This window comes from Rhinoderma darwinii, chromosome 1, assembly GCF_050947455.1.
Source record: "Rhinoderma darwinii isolate aRhiDar2 chromosome 1, aRhiDar2.hap1, whole genome shotgun sequence".
Taxonomy (NCBI): domain Eukaryota; kingdom Metazoa; phylum Chordata; class Amphibia; order Anura; family Rhinodermatidae; genus Rhinoderma; species Rhinoderma darwinii.
Window position 1 is genome coordinate 221,943,787 of NC_134687.1, and position 20,079 is coordinate 221,963,865.

The following is a 20,079-nucleotide window of genomic DNA, read 5'->3' on the forward strand; positions in this document are numbered from 1 at the left end:
GACGAGTTGTACTTTATGTAGGTGCCATTTTTTGGTACAAATACATTATCGTGTAATGTATACAAATTTTTATTTTGGCAAAAAAGCAGAAAAAAAGGAATTTTGCTGCAGTTTTAATTTATTTATTTTTTACCATACACCGATCATCATAAATAATGTTATACATTTGTTGTACAGGTTGTTACGGTCGTGGCAATGCCAAATATGTGTATATTATTTCTTTTGAAACTTAACATTACTTTTTTTGCATTAATTTAGCTTTTTTTTTTTAATCCAATAGGGGGATCTTTCATTTAGATTTTTTAACTTTAATGTACTGGCATATATCTATATACCAGTACATTAGCCTGTGTATTGATTGTACACAGGCATTTGTTAGGGCATACCTCATAAATATGGTCAGACCTTCAATAGACCGTGGGCTGTCTGGCCATACAAGGTATGGGCCTTGATCGCGATCAAAGGAGGGTCCCTCCTTCTCATTTTCACTTTGAATGCCGTGGTCAGCTTTGATCGTGGCATTCAAGGGGTTAACGGCGGAGAGAAGAGGGGGGCTGCACCTGTGTATTACAGCCGCTGCCCCACTCCTTATTGCGCCGGTGCACTGTGTGCCACACATGACAAAAATTGCTCGTCCGAATGCAACCAGTTAATGCATTAATCAATGGTCGGCAATTGTTAGCCATAAGCCATTCCAACAAACATGTAAATAAGTTTAAAAAAAAAGTAGCTCATACAGTATAATAGAATGCAATGAAGTTTGATATCTCCTTTGATCTACTCACTTGAAATAAAGAGCCAAATCTGTAGCTATGATCGCAATATCCATCAAGTGAATGACAAGTTCATGCTGTCTTCTGTTGAGATTCTGGAAAATGTTCATGGACTGCCACAAAAACAAAGTGGAGATTAGTATATATTTCTGTGTCACTTGACTCCTATTTATGGTGAATGTATATTGAGGAAGATACAGAATTGTTGTAACTAGTACCTAGAAACTATAATTGAAATGTTTATTTTTTTTTCTATACACATAATCTCCAATTACAGTATATATGTCACCTATGTATGTATATGTAGCACAGAATGGCGCACAAGGCGTCATTCACATCAATGAAGGTTTAGGCTAGTGCTGAACACGCCAGACACTTCCGAGCTGAGTATACGCCCAGCGGACACTTCAGAACTTATTTGATTATGGCACGGGAGATTTAAAAACTTCCCTTTATAAGGTATGCTGCATTACTGAGGACAAACAGGCAAATATTTAGAAAGGTCTTTACACTAGATTGTGGTGGGACCCATTTAGGCAGTAAAAACTGATGGCATAAATGGTATGTGTATGAACCCTTGTTTGAAGCCCAAGGGCCCTGCACCTCTGCCAACGGAACATGTAAGAATTGGTTTTAAGGCTTTGTATATAAATATGAATGTTTCAATTCACTGACAGCAATTGTCAATCTTGAAAATTATTAAGAAATGGAACACAAACGATACAATGATTGCTATGGTTATCAAGGATTAGAACTATAGTGTTTTAAAATAATCCTACCAATAGAATGTGTTTAAAAGATTTGTGTTTGTTCACCTACTGTGCCTCTTTTCCTTGTAGCATATACATGGCACGGTCTATACATTTTACGGAATGCTCATTACGGAGCATTGCACAATTCAATTTATTACGTAACTTTGTTATGTCACCACTATGCCTAAGAGATATGACGCTGTACGAGTGCACGGGCAGATCTATTATATTATAGGACAGGGGTCAACAACCTTCAGCAGTCCAGCTGCTGTGAAACTACAATCCCCAGCATTCCCTGACAGTCTTTGGATAAAATAATAAAGCCTTTGACTGTAAGGGCATGCTAGGAGTTGTAGTTGAAAAGCTGACCTCTGTTATAGGATGTCTGTGAGAATTTCGTGAGGTTTGGAAACACAGCGGGTGAATAGGTCTGATTAGATCAATCTCCAGAGCATTTGCGTAAATAAAAAAACAAAAAAAAAAAAGTTTTATCCCGAACAACCATTTTTGGCTGGGTTCCCACATCGCGGTTAAAATGCATTTTTGTTTAATCGCAGCAAGAAAACGCATTTTGACTGCGTCATGTGAACCCAACCTTATACTTTATTTTACTGGAAATCCCCACTCATGTTTAGTATAGTCTTTTTACCTCATCTGCAAGCAAGAACTTTCCAAACTCCAAGTGATGCCTTTCCAAAATAGAGGATCCATGTAATCTTGCTAAGGGATGTTGAGATCTGTATTCGGAGGAAAACAACTATTTAATAAAAAAACAGAAGTGTTCCAAGTAAAATAAAAGGTACCCTCTGTACCTAGAAACACTCCTGTTTTGGGGCAGATTTACTACTGTTGTTCTTCCGGAATGCTGGCCTAAGTTGTGCCTTTCTTTGGAGCAAATTAATTTGGCGCAAATCAATAATAAGACAAACGTTTGCGCCTCAGACACTTTTACAAAGTGTAGAAGAAAGGGGGAATGGCTTAGCAGGACCAGGGCGTGGCTTAAAATGTGCCGCTATGCGCTAAAATAGCTTAGGGAAACATTGAGATCACAGTAACCCAGGATTTTATCGACATCTCCGTACACTCGAAAGTCACCGTATGGCCCTAACCTTATAATGAGACAAACATTGGGCCTGATTTAGCAAAGTGCCTTGTTGCCTATAGCAATAGTCAGAATTCTTGTATTTGCTACCGGTATGATTTGATAATTTATTGTCACTGGCCTATAATTAACTATGGTAACGATGACTGTAATTGTAGCTCTTTTAGGAATCTGGTTGTAAGTACACAGATTAACCCCTGATTAGACCATTTTTTCATTATCTGAATGCTTGTTCTTTAAACACACATATGCATAGATTTATTTTTGCTCTGATCTGAACAATTTTTTTAATAAAAATATTAGAATGATACAACACTCAGAGCATTGTCCTGTTTGATAATTACCCACCCAGTTATCATTAAAAGCTAAAGACCCTTTTACACTGGCCAATTATTGGGCAAACGATCATTCATATAACGCTCGTTGCCAATAATTGCTCTGTGTAATTAGGGCAGCGATCAGCAGATGAACAAGCAAACGCTTTTAAAAAAAGTTAAATATTATCGTTGTCGGCAGCCCATCTCCCTGTGTAAACATTGAGTCACGTTGTCGACACGATAATAATGTATGGGGACAAGTGATCGGAGTAACGACCGCTCATCCCCATCCATAGCTCCGTGCGACCGTAGCAAACGAGCGCCGATCAACGATGTCTCGTTAACAGTATAGTGATTATGAGAGCGTGTCAAAAACACTTATGGGTACCTAACTTTATAGGTGACTTTTCAGAATAAGCAGTCATGTGTTTGTAGGTGAGGAATAACACAAATTCTGGCCATTATATAACTTGTATTCTGCATTATTGTGCAGTTTTCCCCTCTGCATGCTCTCTCTCTAATTCTCAATTGTCTTAGAGCTAGTGGGTAGAGTCTAATGGCAATCATATCTTCTATACACTGCACACATAGAAGAGGAGAATCCTGATTTCCTATCTCTTTCTATGACATATATAGAAGCTGCAGCATCATGGAAGACATTATACAGCAGCACAGACTACAGACCAGTGTAGCTGAGAATCCAGCACTGGGTTGACATAAAACCAGTAGCCTGTGTCTTTCCCAATCTGCTCCTGCTTCCTCTTTCTACTCTCCCTTCCCTCGCCATAGTCTTGTATCTAGTATGTTTTTGTCTGAGTCGCTCTCTGCTCCTGTAAAGGATTTGCCAGACACAGCTTCTGTGTCGACGCCCGTGGGCAATCAATCTGCACCTGCTCCTATGTCTGTGAGACTGACTCCATCTTCCACCACTCAGGATGGCAGGCTTAGGAGTGGGAGAGCCTATCACAGCCTGGCCAGACGGAGCTAGCTCCCGCCCACTGTCTATTTATACCTGCCTTTCCTGTTCCTCCTTTGCCTGTGATTCTATTATGCTTGTTTCCTGGCTTGCTGCTGCTGCTTGTACTACTCACCCTCTGCTTGTTATTGACCTTGGCTTTCTGACCACTCTCCTGCTCAGCGTTTTGTACCTCGTTCTCTCCTGGTTTCACTCGGCTCGTTCACTTCTCTTGTTGCTCACGGTGTCTCCGTGGGCAGCTGCCCCGTTTCCCTAGCTTCTGTGTACCCTTGTCTGTTTGTCTGTCTTGCACTTACTGAGCGTAGGGACCGTCGCCCAATTGTACCCCGTCGCTTAGGACGGGTCGTTGCAAGTAGGCAGGGACTGAGTGGCGGGTAGATTAGGGCTCACCTGTCTGTCTCCCTACCCTGTCATTACAGCTCCCTTCTCCTGCCCCCCTCTCCATAGACTTGTATAAACAGGCAGGGAGGAGACACGTTAATGTGGGTGTATGTGACAACACATAGTGAACAACTCAGCATCACTATGTGCTGAATACATGAATGGAGAGAAGTGTATGGCGCTGATTGGTCACTGATTGGTCAGTGTCATACACTTCTCTCCACAATGCCCACTTGGTCAAAAGTAAAAACACGCCCAGTTGGGCATTAAGAAAGTCATTAGCATAAAGCTAAAATCGCTCATAACGTGGTGAAAATAGATTGTTTTTCTTAGTAAGAAACACTGATGTTACCTACATTACAGCGCCCATCTCATTATGTAGCCTTTAAAGAGGCTCTGTCCCCCCCATTATAAGTGCCCTATCTCCTACATAAGGAGATGGGCACTATAATGTAGGTGACAGTAATGCTTTTTATTTTAAAAAAACCGATCTATTTTCACCACTTCATTAGTGATTTTAGATTTATGCTAATGAGTTGCTTAATGCCCAAGTGGGCGTGTTTTTACTTTAGACCAAGTGGGCGTTGTACAGAGAAGTGTATGACGCTGACCAATCAGCGTCATGCACTCCTCTCCATTCATTTACTCAGCACATAGGGATCCTGCTAGATCACTATGTGCTGTCTTAGGGTATGTTCACACGGCCAAATTTCAGACGTATACGAGGCGTATTATGCCTCGTTTTACGTCTGAAAATAGGGCTACAATACGTCGGCAAACATCTGCCCATTCATTTGAATGGGTTTGCCGACGTACTGTGCAGACGACCTGTTATTTACGCGTCGTCGTTTGACAGCTGTCAAACGACGACGCGTAAAAATACAGCCTCGTCAAAAGAAGTGCAGGACACTTCTTTGGACGTTTTTGGAGCTGTTTTCTCATAGACTCCAATGAAAACAGCTCCAAAAACGGACGTAAAAAACGCCGCGAAAACGGCGTGAAAACGCCGCGAAAAATGCGAGTTGGTAAAAAAACGTCTGAAAAGCAGGGTCTGTTTTCCCTTGAAAACAGCTCTGGATTTTCAGACGTTTTTGTTGACTACGTGTGAACATACCCTTATACTAACACATTAACAACACTGAAGTGTTTAGACAGTGAATAGACATTCCACAGGATGTCTATTCACAATCTCTGCACTTCGTTACTCTGTCTGTGGTAGTTACAGCAGAGGACGCGTAATTTCATTGTGACCTGTCATTTACCGCGTAATCTCGCGAGATTATGCTTCCTCTGCTGTAACTACCACAGACAGAGCAACGAAGTGCAGAGATTGTGAATAGACATCCCGTGGAATGTCTATTCACTGTCTAAACACTTCAGTATTGTTAATGTGTTAGTATAAGACAGCACATAAGAATCTAGCAGGATCCCTATGTGCTGCCTAAATGAATGGAGAGAAGTGCATGACGCTGATTGGTCACTGATTGGTCAGCGTCATACACTCCTCTGTACAACGCCCACTTGGTCTAAAGTAAAAACACGCCCACTTGGGCATTAAGCAACTCTTTAGCATAAATCTAAAATTGCTAATAAAGTGGTGAAAACAGATCGTTTTTTTTAAATAAAAAGCATTACTGTCACCTACATTATAGCGCCCATCTCCTTATGTAGGAGATAGGGCACTTATAATGTGGTGATAGAGCCTCTTTAAGCATGTCCAATATATTTCCAACTGCTGCAATATTTCCAATAGTTGGAACCTATTCATTTGTCACCACTGACATAATTATTGGTATGAATCCTAATTATAAGTCATATATGCAATAATACTGGTATACCTAATAATTCACTGTATTTAAACGATATATATTGTGCTCCCACAAATATGAAAAGTTGTAAATTCACTGAAGTGATAAATGAGTAAAATGTATAATTTTTATTTCATAGCTATCTAAAAACAGGGGTACAATCACCACTGTGAAAAGCCCAACCGTGTATTTAAAAACGTATTAAACAAGATACTCCAAGTCCTAATTCGTTTGCGAACCCTCTATGACTGGGTATATATACAAAGATATCAAAATATGGAATCAGCGTTTGAAAACTGGTATAACAGTGGTTATGGCCCTAATGCACACCGGAGCCTGCGTTAACCGCATCCAGATCTCACGATGTATGGATACACAACAATGCCACTGCTCCCTACGCAAGATTCCCTCACTACACCCGACCCTACGCGTTTCAATACTTATCATCAGGGGTCTGTCAGTCTGGCCAGGATGCCAGCGATATTTCTTCAGCAGCAGATATTCTACTGCACAACACGGAAGCATGCACGCATAGATGTCAGCGGCATGCTTCACTACGGGACTCTGAGTTACTATGAACTGTATACTCCTCCCACTGGCCTCGGCGGCATACTACGAAACAGCCAATCACACCAGTCCACCGCATCCGTGACACTCAACAACGTGACTCCCGGCCGTCAGCTAACATACCCGGAAGCAACACTGTAAACACCACAGAACGTGCAGACTAAATGGGAGGCTATAAAAGTATCTACTTGCTGCACAGAGCCTCCTACTCTTCAAGGATGGAGTATAACAATGTTAAGTTGGATATATATTGCGGATCAGCTCAAGACCGCAATTGGACTGCCATGATAAAAGCACCTACCCTGAAGATACATATTTTATGGATGGAAAGACGATATTAATGTCAGCCACACTTAGGACATTTGAAACACTCCTGGACTATATTTCCATGCCTGTTACTATTAAATGGTATACTACAGGTGACTGTACCTGGTAAGGGATACCCCTACCTAGAGGACCGACAAAACCCTGTACCTTAGTCCGGATAGTAATTTAAATAAAACAGGTATAATTTGTTTGCTCGTTTAAACCTTCAGGCTGTACGCAAGCCAGTCTGTAAATCCATTGGGCCTCTTTACGCAAAATGAGGTTGTCCCAATCCCCTCCCCGTTTTGGAGGACGTACCAATTCAATTGCCTGGAATTTCAAACATTCTGCCCAGCCTTGATGTTTTGCATGTACATGTTTAGATATGGAAGTATCTCTTGAATTTGTAATATCTCCAACATATTCCCTAATCCGTCTCCGAAACTGCATTCTCGTTTTGCCCACATAATTCAGTGGGCACGGACATGTAATTAAATAGACCACACCAGTCGTTTTGCAGTTCACGAAATCTCGGATATCATACTCAACCTTGGTGGTTACACTTTTGAATTTTCGCCCACTTTGGATAAAATCACAGGCCCTGCAACTACCACATCTATATGTACCCGGTATCTGCCTTTCCAACCAAGTACCTTTTTGTATTAAAGGATCAAAACAACTCTGCATCACCCTGTCCCTAATATTTTTGCCTCTACGAAACGTGACTGAAGGCCATTGTGTTATCTGATCCGCCAAGTCCACATCGGCACCTAGGATACGCCAGTACCTCTTGAGTATTTCCATGATCTCAGATTGTTTGGAGTCAAAAGTACCTATGAGCCTCGTGACTCTTTCCTCTTTCCGTTGTCTAGGGACTAAAAGACTCTCTCCTTCAATCTGTTTGTGAGGTCATGTGCCTGTAACTCAAAATCGTCCATTGAACTACAGTTTCGGCGTACTCTCATAAATTGGCCTCTGGGAATCCCTCGTTTGAGGGGATAAGGGTGACAACTATTCCATTGAAGGAAACTATTGGTTGCTGTCTGCTTACGGTGTACTTTCATGCGTATTGAGCCTTCCTTAGTTTTAATTATCTTGAGATCTAAAAAAGATAATTCATGTTCACTGATTTCACATGTGAACCTAAGCCCTAGATCGTTGACATTCAGGGCTGCCACAAAGTTATTGAATTCCTCCACTGTGGAATTCCAGAGCAACAACACGTCATCAATATATCTGATCCAGATACCTATTGATGAAGTCCACTTGACAAATTTATCCCCAAAGACCACTGTCTCTTCCCACCAGCCAAGAAACAAGTTTGCATAAGTGGGAGCAGTGGGACTCCCCATTGCTGTACCACGTTGCTGATGAAAAATACGGTCTTCAAAGATAAAAACATTCCTTTCTAACACAAAGTGTAGTAATTGTAAGACAAGTTGATTATGAGCCACATATTGAGTGCCCCTAGATTTGAGAAAATATTCCACTGCTTCACAGCCAAGTCTATGTGGAATGGATGAGTACAAAGCCTCTACAACCAAACTCGCCAGAAATGTATTTTGTTCCAATGTGATACCCTCAATTTGTTTTAAAACATCCATAGTATCACGTACATATGATGTGAGACCTAGTACAAACGGACGCAGCACCTGGTCTATATACGTACTCACATTCTGGGTTAGATTGTTAATACCTGATACAATGGGTGTACCACGTAGGGGAGGATACCCTTTGTGGATTTTAGGTAGGCTATAAAAGCATGCCATGATAGGAAATTGTGGAAATAAAAAGTTGAATTCACTAGCACTGATCAAAGACCTGATCTTTGCATCCCGTAGGATACCTAAGAGCTCCTTCTTGAACTCTGCTGTGAGGTTATCTTTTAAGATGGTATAACAGTCAGGATTGAGCAAAATGTCCTCACACATTTTCTTATAATCTTCTCGACTCATAACCACTATATTCCCACCCTTGTCAGATGCTTTTAAAATAATATTTCGTCTTTTTTCCAGAGTGGTAAGGGCTACACGTTCAGACCTGGACAGATTGTTATCAATGCCCCTCATATCCTGACTCAAAGCTTTGATCTCTTCACCCACCAAATCTACGAACAGATCTACGTTGGTAAAATCTCCCAATGGCGGCAACTTCCTACTTCTAGTTTTCAAATTAGTAAAAGGGCCCAGTCCCGGGGCTCTACTCGATTCCTCAAGTAACCCTTCCAGGGCTTCTAGGCCCTCTAAATCAGATTCCTCTAGACCCATTTCCAAACATTTTTTCCTGTTATGATGTTTAAAGAACTTAATCCATTTTAATTTACGAGCAAACAAATTCAGATCCTTGATCCAGGTAAATGAATCAAATTTCACTGTGGGGGCAAATTAAAGTCCCTTCTCTAAAAGCATGATTTCAGATGGACTCAGATTGTATTCTGATAAATTGATTATTTGTAGCTTATCTGTTCCTATTCCCTTTATAAATCCTTTTGTCCCCTCAGCATGTAGCGGGAAATGGGGGGATTGTTGGATAAAAAATTACTGCCACTGTTGGAAGAAGCTCTAGCCCGGCCTCTATTCCTACCTCTGGCACCTCCCCTATATTTCTGTTTACCACCACCAGTCCCAAAGAAAGGGCCTACTCTTTCAGAGTCTGTTGTTTCACTCTCTGATGTAGAAGGGTCAGATTCTCTTTGACCCCTATTTAACTGCTGGTGCTGTTGCTGTTGCTGATTAACAAAGTCATAAGCTTTTTTCTCCCTAAATTCCTGCAGATCTCTCTCGAACTGGAAGTGCCTACGCTCTTTTAGATGACTAGTAAACCTCTCTAAGGATTGTTGCAAGGTTTTGTCTTTTTTATCAAAACCTGGGGTATCAACCAGAGTCTTGACTGTCTCAATCTCTTTTTTTAATTCAATACTAATGTGATCAAACTGGATAATCTCTTCCTCAATCAAAATTTGCATTAATCTCAGTGAACTACCTGTGATCTTCTGCTCCCACCTTTCTTTTATATTAGATGTCTTTAGTCTGGGGGCTGGGGTGATAGGGACTCTCAGGCGTCTAGGCACTATTTTATTTTTGAGATAATTCTCTAGACTCTGAATTTCCCACCAACTTCTTGTATAATCCTTGTGTAATCTAGTGAGGTTTTTAAAAGTGGATTTAAGGGACACACCCTGCGTTGTATACGCAAGTTCACACTCAGAGAAGACGCTTTTTGCCTCACTCATCCATCCTTCTGTATTTAGATCAGAGAGTCCAAAGGCTGCCATACCCAGATGTATAATAATATATAATGAACTGTACTGATTCGTAATAGTTCACTGTATTTAAACTATATATATTGTGCTCCCACAAATATGAAAAGTTGTAAATTCACTGAAGTGATAAATGAGTAAAATGTATAATTTTTATTTCATAGCTATCTAAAAACAGGGGTACAATCACCACTGTGAAAAGCCCAACCGTGTATTTAAAAACGTATTAAACAAGATACTCCAAGTCCTATTTCGTTTGCGAACCCTCTATGACTGGGTATATATACAAAGATATCAAAATATGGAATCAGCGTTTGAAAATTGGTATAACAGTGGTTATGGCCCTAATGCACACCGGAGCCTGCGTTAACCGCATCCAGATCTCACGATGTATGGATACACAACAATGCCACTGCTCCCTACGCAAGATTCCCTCACTACACTCGACCCTACGCGTTTCAATACTTATCATCAGGGGTCTGTCAGTCTGGCCAGGATGCCAGCGATATTTCTTCAGCAGCAGATATTCTACTGCACAACACGGAAGCATGCACGCATAGATGTCAGCGGCATGCGGTGGACTGGTGTGATTGGCTGTTTCGTAGTATGCCGCCGAGGCCAGTGGGAGGAGTATACAGTTCATAGTAACTCAGAGTCCCGTAGTGAAGCATGCCGCTGACATCTATGCGTGCATGCTTCCGTGTTGTGCAGTAGAATATCTGCTGCTGAAGAAATATCGCTGGCATCCTGGCCAGACTGACAGACCCCTGATGATAAGTATTGAAACGCCGTATGGTCGGGTGTAGTGAGGGAATCTTGCGTAGGGAACAGTGGCATTGTTGTGTATCCATACATCGTGAGATCTGGATGCGGTTAACGCAGGCTCCGGTGTGCATTAGGGCCATAACCACTGTTATACCAATTTTCAAACACTGATTCCATATTTTGATATCTTTGTATATATACCCAGTCATAGAGGGTTCGCAAACGAATTAGGACTTGGAGTATCTTGTTTAATACGTTTTTAAATACGCGGTTGGGCTTTTTACAGTGGTGATTGTACCCCTGTTTTTAGATAGCTATGAAATAAAAATTATACATTTTACTCATTTATCACTTCAGTGAATTTAATACTGGTATACCTATTTTCAAATGGATATTAATCAGTAAATTCATTAAATGTTTGATGCATTTGAGGAGACCTGTCATTTACAATAGATGAAAAATACATAAAATACAATTACTTACTTCATCTGATAGAGATTATTCGTTCCTCTGTGGTCAATATCATGGCAAAGCCCTGCAGTAACCATGGCCATGGCTTCTAGATCTGTATAGTAGCGCTTTAACTTCCCAGTCTATAAACAAGGAAATTGTTATAATTTTCTTCAAAACATACACTAGCATTCATAGTATAACTAAATATCCTGCGTGTATATATATATATATATATATATATATATATATATGTGTAAAATCCAAACGAAATGTCAGCCGCACAGCCTTATTAATCTTATACGGGTGCCAGCCTGTCCAGGTCAGGGCTAACAGACCTGCTGTAGTAAGGTCCAAAAATCAGGCAGCACTCCAAGATATAAGCAAGGTAGAAAAAGGTGCTTTATTGGTCCATACAAAACACGACGTTTCAGCTCAACACAGGAGCCTTTCTCACTTGAAAAAGGCTCCTGTGTTGAGCTGAAACGTCGTGTTTTGTATGGACCAATAAAGCACCTTTTTCTACCTTGCTCATATCTTGGAGTACTGCCTGATTTTTGGACCCTATATGTATATGTATATATACATATATATGTATATATATATATATATATACACGCATACATACATTCTAGGGAATTTACTGAGTAAAGACTCTATGGTTTAAAAGGGAGCTAGAATAGTTTTTATGTCCCTCAATATGTGGTTACATTCAAAATATAGAAATGCCGTTCCATTCAAGATATGAAATAAGCTATATAAAAGCCTAAAACAAACATACCATTAGAAGTGTGAACATGGTTTGTGCAACATTAAATCCATGTCGCCAGTTGTGATAGGTAACCTTTCTGTACCCCTTCTTCATAGCATACATAAACCTCACAAGAGCCTAAATGACAAAGGCAGTTAATATATATGATTTTTTTTTTATTAACTCAACCTTTATAAAACTATAAAGTTAGAGCTCTTTCTAAATGAGTGAACATTTCACTTACTCTACTATGTATTTTCAATATTTGCAATGAAGCACAGCAACTACACAATAAAATATAATTTTTATTGAGTTCAATGTTTAAAAAGGTTACATGGTTTCTCTCAGTATACATTTAAGTCTTTCGGACTGGTCCACCAGAGTACCAATGGTTCCTCCAATAGACCCAGACTATTGGGTCTACTGGCATTATAATGAGCCCCAAAGGTCCAGCAGGAGACAACCCTATTTGGAGCCAATCATTTGCCACAGATTTTTATTTCTTAGGGTTTGATTCACAAAAAAAAAATCAGATAGAGTAATAGATTTTATTGATGTCATATCGTGTGCAATGATAACAACAAAGTTTACGATGCAATTAAAAGTGGATATGCATCCATCTGTCCCCTACTTGTTGGATACCTACCAAATGTATGTCAAAAAGAATTAGGGGACCAATGGAATGCAACATGACTGCAGAATCAGACTAGATAGGGTTTGTTTGTTGGATGTCATAATGGAAACATATAGGCATTAGACTATTAAAAGGATGACCTAAAAAAAAAATGGTTGTAAGGGTGTGTGTATAGCCTGTAAGAGAGTATTGTTAAAAGGTGGACATGTTCCTTGCATAAATAGCAAAGTACGCTGAGAAAATATTGGTGATGCAAGATACGTAAGGCGCCAAAGGACTATTGACTATAACACTAAGAATCAAAATATATAGAAGGTGAGACATACTGTACATAAAAACAAAATCATAAATTAAGTCATAGCCCCCTAAGAGGAGGGATATAATACTGGGCAGTTAAAATGAGCAATGAATGATGATAAGATTATAGCACTTTCCTATATTCTTCCTGTTTACTGTTCTATTATATGAACAACAAAATAATCTGAATGTAAGATTTATTTTACCTCAGGAGGAATTTGAAACTTCTTTACCACACCAAGTTCATAGTACATTTGGATTCCACATTTCACAAGATCTATTTCAGTGCAGTCAAAATCTGAGAAACGGAATTCATAAATTTCAAATTTGGTGGGTCCTGGCAATTGTGTTTTCTGGGAAAAAAAGGGGGGCAGATATTAGTTCATAAATATATATCTACAGGGCCGGCCTTAGGATAGATGGCGCTCCATGCAAAATTATCTTTTGGCTCCCCACCTCATCATAAAAAAAATGCCCCATAAAAAAAGTATAATGCCCCCCACAGTATAATGCCCTATATAGTGCCCCCACACAGTATAATACCCCTTTAGTGCCCCCATACAGTATAATAATAATATTTAATAATATATTATACCCTCTTCAAGGACACAGTATTTTGTCCTCTAATTGTGCCCACACAGTATTATACCCCCTAAGTGCCACACACAGTATATTGCCCCCTTTAGTACCCCTACACAGTATAATGTCCACTTAGTGGCCTCCACACAATATAAATGCCCCCCTCGCCCTGGCTGCCACACACAACCCCCCCTTGTAGATAGTCTCCCCTGTAGATTGTGCCATACAGCCTCCCTGTAGACCGTGCCATAATCCCCCACCTCCTCCTTGTAGATTGTGCCATACAGCCCCCCACCTCCTCCTTGTAGACAGTGCCCCCAAACAAACAAGTAAATTGTACTCACCTAGGCCCCATTCCCACAACGTACTGAGCTGCTCCACGACGGGATCCTTGCGTAGGCCGGCGTGATCCTGTAGCCTAGTACAGAGTTTCCCAACCTTTTCGGACTAGAGGCACCACTGGAAAAATAAAATTTCCTCAGGGCACCCCTTCCAAAATCTTTTCGGGAAAGAAAGAAAACGGCTAACAACAAGCACTACACTCTAAGGCCTTATTCACACGAACGTGTGTTTTGCGCGTGCAAAAAAAGCAGCGTTTTGCGCGCGTTGCAGTTCCGTGTGTCATCAGTGAATGGTGCGTGGCTGCGTGATTTTCACGCATATGCCATCACGGACTGTCTGAACGGCCCCATTGATTAACATAGGTCCGTGCGACACGCGTGATTTTCACGCGCGTATCACGGACGTTAAACACATTTGTGTGAATAAGGCCTTAGGGTATTATCACACAGCGCTTTTTATAAGGCAAAAAAATCTGCCTCAAAATTCCTTCAGGAATTTTGAAGCAAATTTTCAATTTACAGCGTTGCTTGACTTTTTTTTTTGCATTTTTTTTAAGCCGTTGAAGCTAATGCAAAAGAAGCAGGCAAAAAAGCACTCCAAACGTGCGCCGCAGGTATTTTCTGCCTCTTACTAATTTAAATTGGAGCTCAGAGGTGGAAACCACTTGAAGACTATTAGCCCTTCACTCGCAGTAAAATAACCATCAGCCCCCCACTCGCAGTAAAATAACCATCAGCCCCCCACTCACAGCAAAATAACCATCAGCCCCCCACTCAAAGTAAAGCGACCATCAGCCCGCCACTCACAGTAAAATGACCATCAGCCCGCCACTCACACTAAAATGACCATCAGCCTGCCACTCACAGATTGCACCTGTAGATAGTGCCACACAGCCCCCTGTAGATAGTGCCACACAGCCTTTGTAGGTAGTGCCACATAGCCCCCTGTAGGTAGTGCCACACAGCCCCCTTGTAGGTAGTGCCACACAGCCCCCTGTAGATAGTGCCACACAGCCCCTTGTAGGTAGTGCCACACAGCCCCCTGTAGATAGTGCCACACAGACCCTTGTAGGTAGTGCCACACAGCCCCCTGTAGATAGTGCCACACAGACCCTTGAAGGTAGTGCCACACAGCTCCCTGTAGGTAGTGCCACACAGCCCCCTGTAGGTAGTGCCACACAGCCCCTGGTAAGTAGTGACACACAGCCCCTTGTAGGTAGTGCCACACAGCCCCTTGTAGGTAGTGCCACACAGCCCCCTGGAGATAGTGCCACACAGCCCCTTGAAGGTAGTGCCACACAGCCCCCTGTAGGTAGTGCCACACAGCCCCCTGGTAGGTAGTGACACACAGCCCCTGGTAGGTAGTGCCACAGAGCCACCTGGTAGGTAGTGCCACACAGACCCCTTGTAGGTAGTGCCACACAGACCCCTTGTAGGTAGTGCCACACAGCCTCCTTGTAGGTAGTGCCACACAACCCCCTTGTGGGTAGTGCCACACAGCCCACAGCCCCCTTGTAGATAGCACCCCCCCTCCCCTTCCTGTAGATAGCGCCACTGTAGCTCCCTGAAGGAGCCGAATCCCCCTGTGGCCGGGGATTCTGCTACTGGAGCGGTCCGCTTGATGTCTCTGTCTATATATGGACAGTGACATTAGGGGCAACTCCTGAAGCAAAATCCCCATCCACAGCGTTGCCGACGCTGTGACCGGGGATTCCAATCCAGGAGAAGCCCCTGTCATCTGTGTCCATTTATGGACAGTGACGTCAAGGGCTTCTCCTGGAGTGGAATCCCCTGTCACAGAGTCGGCAATGCTGTGGACAGGGATTACGCTTCAGGAGTTGCCCCTGATGTCACTGTCCACGTATGGACTGATATGGACTGAGACATCAAGCGCCCCGTCCAGGAGTGGATTGCCCGGCCACACGGGGATTCCGCAACCTTCAGGGAGCTACAGTACACTAGTTGATAGCCGGCCATGGGGGGGGCCTTCCCGACAGGCGGCACGGGCGCCCTCATGCCTGGTGTCGCCGCTAGCAGCCTCTATGGCTGCTACAGTGGTAGCGACGCCACTGAGTGAAGAAGCGGCCGGGCGGAAAGGCGGCTGCTGAGTCGCCGGGCCCAGGCGCTTCTGAAACAATCAGGGGGAGGGAGCCAGCGCAGCGCCCCCTTCCACCTGCTGGAGTGATGCGCCCTGTGCAATGGCACAGGTCGAATGCCCCTAAGGTCGGCGCTGTATATATATATTTATATATATACACCGTATTTTTTGGATTATTAGACGCAGTTTCTAATTTAAAATCTGTGCTGTAATCTCCTGCTGCATCTTATCTCCTGAAGGCAAATAGATGCCAGGAGCAGGAGACTGAGCTCTGAGCTTCAAAGCTCCTTGCAGTGCAGTGTAATGGCAGCAGCATGTCCTGTGCTGTGTGTAAAAGATCTCTGTTATCTGCTCACTGAACAGTCAGGGTATGTGCACACACACTAATTACGTCCGTAATTGACGGACGTATTTCGGCCGCAAGTAGTGGACCGAACTCAGTGCAGGGAGCCGGGCTCCTAGCATCATACATATGTACGATGCTAGGAGTCCCTGCCTCTCCGTGGAACTACTGTCCCGTACTGAAAACATGATTACAGTATGGGACAGTTGTCCTGCAGTGAGGCAGGGACCTCTAGCATCGTACATAAGTATGATGCTAGGAGCCCGGCTCCCTGCACTGTGTTCGGTCCGGTACTTGCGGCCGAAATACGTCCGTCACTTACGGACGTAATTAGTGTGTGTGCACATACCCTCACATTTACACATTACAGAGTTCTGTCACATCTGACTGTTCAGTGAGCAAATAACACAGACATTATTACACACAGCACAGTAAATCTTTGCAGGTACTCATCTGCAAGGACCTTCTAGCCATGCCCCCTCCTATGTACAGAGCAGTAAGAAGAGCAGATTCAACACCATTAACCCCTGCCACTCCACACCTTTGATGTCTGGTGAGTTCAGGGGAGGGTGAGAGCACTATAGCTGCCAATAACTTATTAAAGGTAAAACATTTTTTTTCTTCTCTTTTATGCTACAATTTATGGGTGTGTCTTATGGTCCAGTGCGTCCTATAGTCCATAAAATATGGTATATATATATATATATATATATATATATTTATTTATTTTTTTATTCAGAATCATAAAAAGTTTTGAAAACTTGTTTGAAGAATATCCTTAATATTTTTCCCCTTATGATACAGATGTAATTTACCTACAGTAATACTAGTATACTACAGTATATACTATTTTACTGCTCTTGTTTTTGAAATTATTATATATTTTTGCCAGCAGGGAATAAAATATTGTTAAAGTGTGCGTTAATTGTCAGCTTGTAGTCAAATACTTATCTCCAACTGTCTTAATATAGAATGTCTTTAAAAGGAACCTAATGACAATGGTACTCAGCCCTCTGGTTGGCGCTGTTCCCTTCTAATTCTTTTTTTTACCTATATTATTAAATCAAGAATAGCACTGGAGTCATTCATAGAGTAAAACCTTTTACTATAGTAGGGCAAAAACAAGCAACGCGTTTCGGAGCCGAACCGGATCCTTCCACAGGCAATATCGCATGAATAAAAAAATGGCAGCAATCTAACCATTTAAGCTTAAAAAAAATGGGAAGAAAATGCTAAAGAGGTAGAGGTCAGGGGTTAAACTTATTCATTTGCTACATAATCATTGTATAATAAAATAAGACAAAAAGGATTATTGTATAGAAGTTGACTGTGGGGGAGCGTAATGTGTATAGTGGAAAGAGAAGGTAGTATTTCTGACATCAGCGAAGGATTGGTTAAATGGACATATTGTTCCCATGATGATGTTATGCGTGTGTAACTGTACTTGGAGTACTACGGACAGCTTCTCTGTCCGTGAACACAGCTAGTGATCAGTGATCTGCGGACATGGCTGGTGACCAGCGATCGTATCGGTCCATTGGCCCGCCATGGAGAGTCAGGTCAATAGCTTGGAGAGCAGTCTGAAATTTGGTGTCCCTAGCAACTAAGGTCGCCAGGGTAAACAAATAGCAGAGAGAATAAGACTTCTGGGCTCCCAGCTATTGGCCTGCCTCTCCACGGCAAGCCAACGGACCGGGACGATCGCTGGTCACCAGCCGTGTCCCCAGATCACTAGCTATGTTCACGGATAGAGAAGATGTCCATAGTACTCGAAGCAGTTACACACGCATATAGTGGCGGATTAAGAAGACCATGGGCCCTGGGCTGTTACCAAAACTTGGGCACCCCTTCTCCACCACCACACTGCCGCGCCGTAACTATTGCTAACACTACCTTTTTGCACAAGCATTAACAAATGGGTGTTACGATTCCCCTTTCACAGGGATGTGTCCCTACATACTGACAGTATCACACTGTGCAGTGACACAGCGCCAACCCCCCATGTAGACAGCGCCACACACACACCCCCCTGTAGATAAAGCCACAAACACACCCCCCTGCAGATAAAGCCACACACACACACACACACCCCCTGTAGATAAAGCCACACACACACACCCCCCTGTAGATAAAGCCACGCACACACCCCCCCTGTTGATAGAGCCATACACCCCTGTAGATAGCGCCACACACACAACCCCCTGTAGAGAGTGTCACACAGTCCCCTATAGATAGCATCACACAGCCCCCTATAGATAGAGCCACACAGCACTCCCCTTGTATATAGTGCCACACAGCGCTCCCCCCCCTTGTATATAGTGCCACACAGCGCTCCCCCCCCCCCTTGTATATAGTGCTACACAGCGTCGCTGCAGCCTTGGGATGACATTTTATCCCATATGACTGCTGCAGCCTGTGATTGGCCTGTGATTGGCTGCAGCGGTCACATGGGGTGAAACGTCATCCCAGGAGGCCGGCCCGGACGAAGAAACAGAATTCTGGGCAAGTGTACGATTTATTTATTTCTAAATTGCGTTACATAACATCTGTTATTTGTTGCGGGTTTTATCTCCCCATTGAGTTAAATGGGGAAAACCCGAAACAAATGAGCAGCATTTACGCAAATACAATTGACATGCTGCGGAATAAAAAACCGCACCGCAGGTCAATTTCTGAGCTTTTTATTTCCCGCTTATCATTTACGCAGCATGTGATGAGAATTGTTCACATCTAATCTACTCTGCTGCTACTGTATTGGGGCTTGTCCACACTTAACGGAATTGCTGCGTATTTTCCGCCCGGAACAAAGTACGCGCATTATGCACAAAGTACGCACATTATGCACAAAGTACGCACATTATGCACAAAGTACGCACAGTACACAAAGTACGCACATTATGCACAAAGTACACAAAGTAGGTACATTATACACAAAGTACGCACATTATACACAAAGTATGCACATTATACACAAAGTACACAAAGTATGCACATTATACACAAAGTACACAAAGTATGCACATTATACACAGTACACACGAGTATGCACATTATACACAAAGTACACACGAGTATGCACATTATACACATAAACTACACCTTGTAAACACACATGAATATGCACATTAAACACACATGAATATGCATATTAATATGCACATTAAACACATTGTAAACACACATGCACTTACCTTTTATGTAGGAGATTTGTGAGTTTTCACTGCAGCTCTTCTCCTCACAGCCCGACACAGACCCCACCGACAGTCTCCCCTCCCCCATGTCCGGACAGCTAGCAGCAGGAGAGGTGTGTAAAGCAGGGAAGGGGGGCTGGAGGGGGAGCTTCTAAAGCAGCACAGACCACGGCTGCTAAGTAGGAGCGAAGCTCCCCTCACCTGACAAGTCGCAAGTCCTGGCACCGGGGCTCCCTCCGGTGCTAGCGATGCCACTGGGCCCCGGGCGGCCGCCCGAACCGCCCTAATGATAATCCGCCACTGCACGCATAACATCATCATGGGAACGATAAGTCCATTTTACCAATCCTTCGCTGATGTTAGAAGTACGCTCCCCCACAGTCAACTTC

At 42.7% G+C, this 20,079-nt stretch overlaps 1 protein-coding gene across 1 annotated transcript in view; it reads right to left on the reverse strand.

Moving 5' to 3' along the window:
* Positions 1–20,079, reverse strand: part of PDE6B (phosphodiesterase 6B) — a 75,625-nt gene that overhangs the window by 26,508 nt on the left and 29,038 nt on the right. Inside the window, exons 12-16 of the mRNA XM_075849856.1 lie at positions 13,345–13,491; positions 12,238–12,345; positions 11,490–11,599; positions 2,175–2,262; positions 786–886 (exon numbers count right to left, since the gene is read on the reverse strand). Of these exons, the coding sequence (XP_075705971.1) occupies positions 786–886; positions 2,175–2,262; positions 11,490–11,599; positions 12,238–12,345; positions 13,345–13,491 (554 nt within the window). The remainder of the gene's footprint in view (positions 1–785; positions 887–2,174; positions 2,263–11,489; positions 11,600–12,237; positions 12,346–13,344; positions 13,492–20,079) is intronic.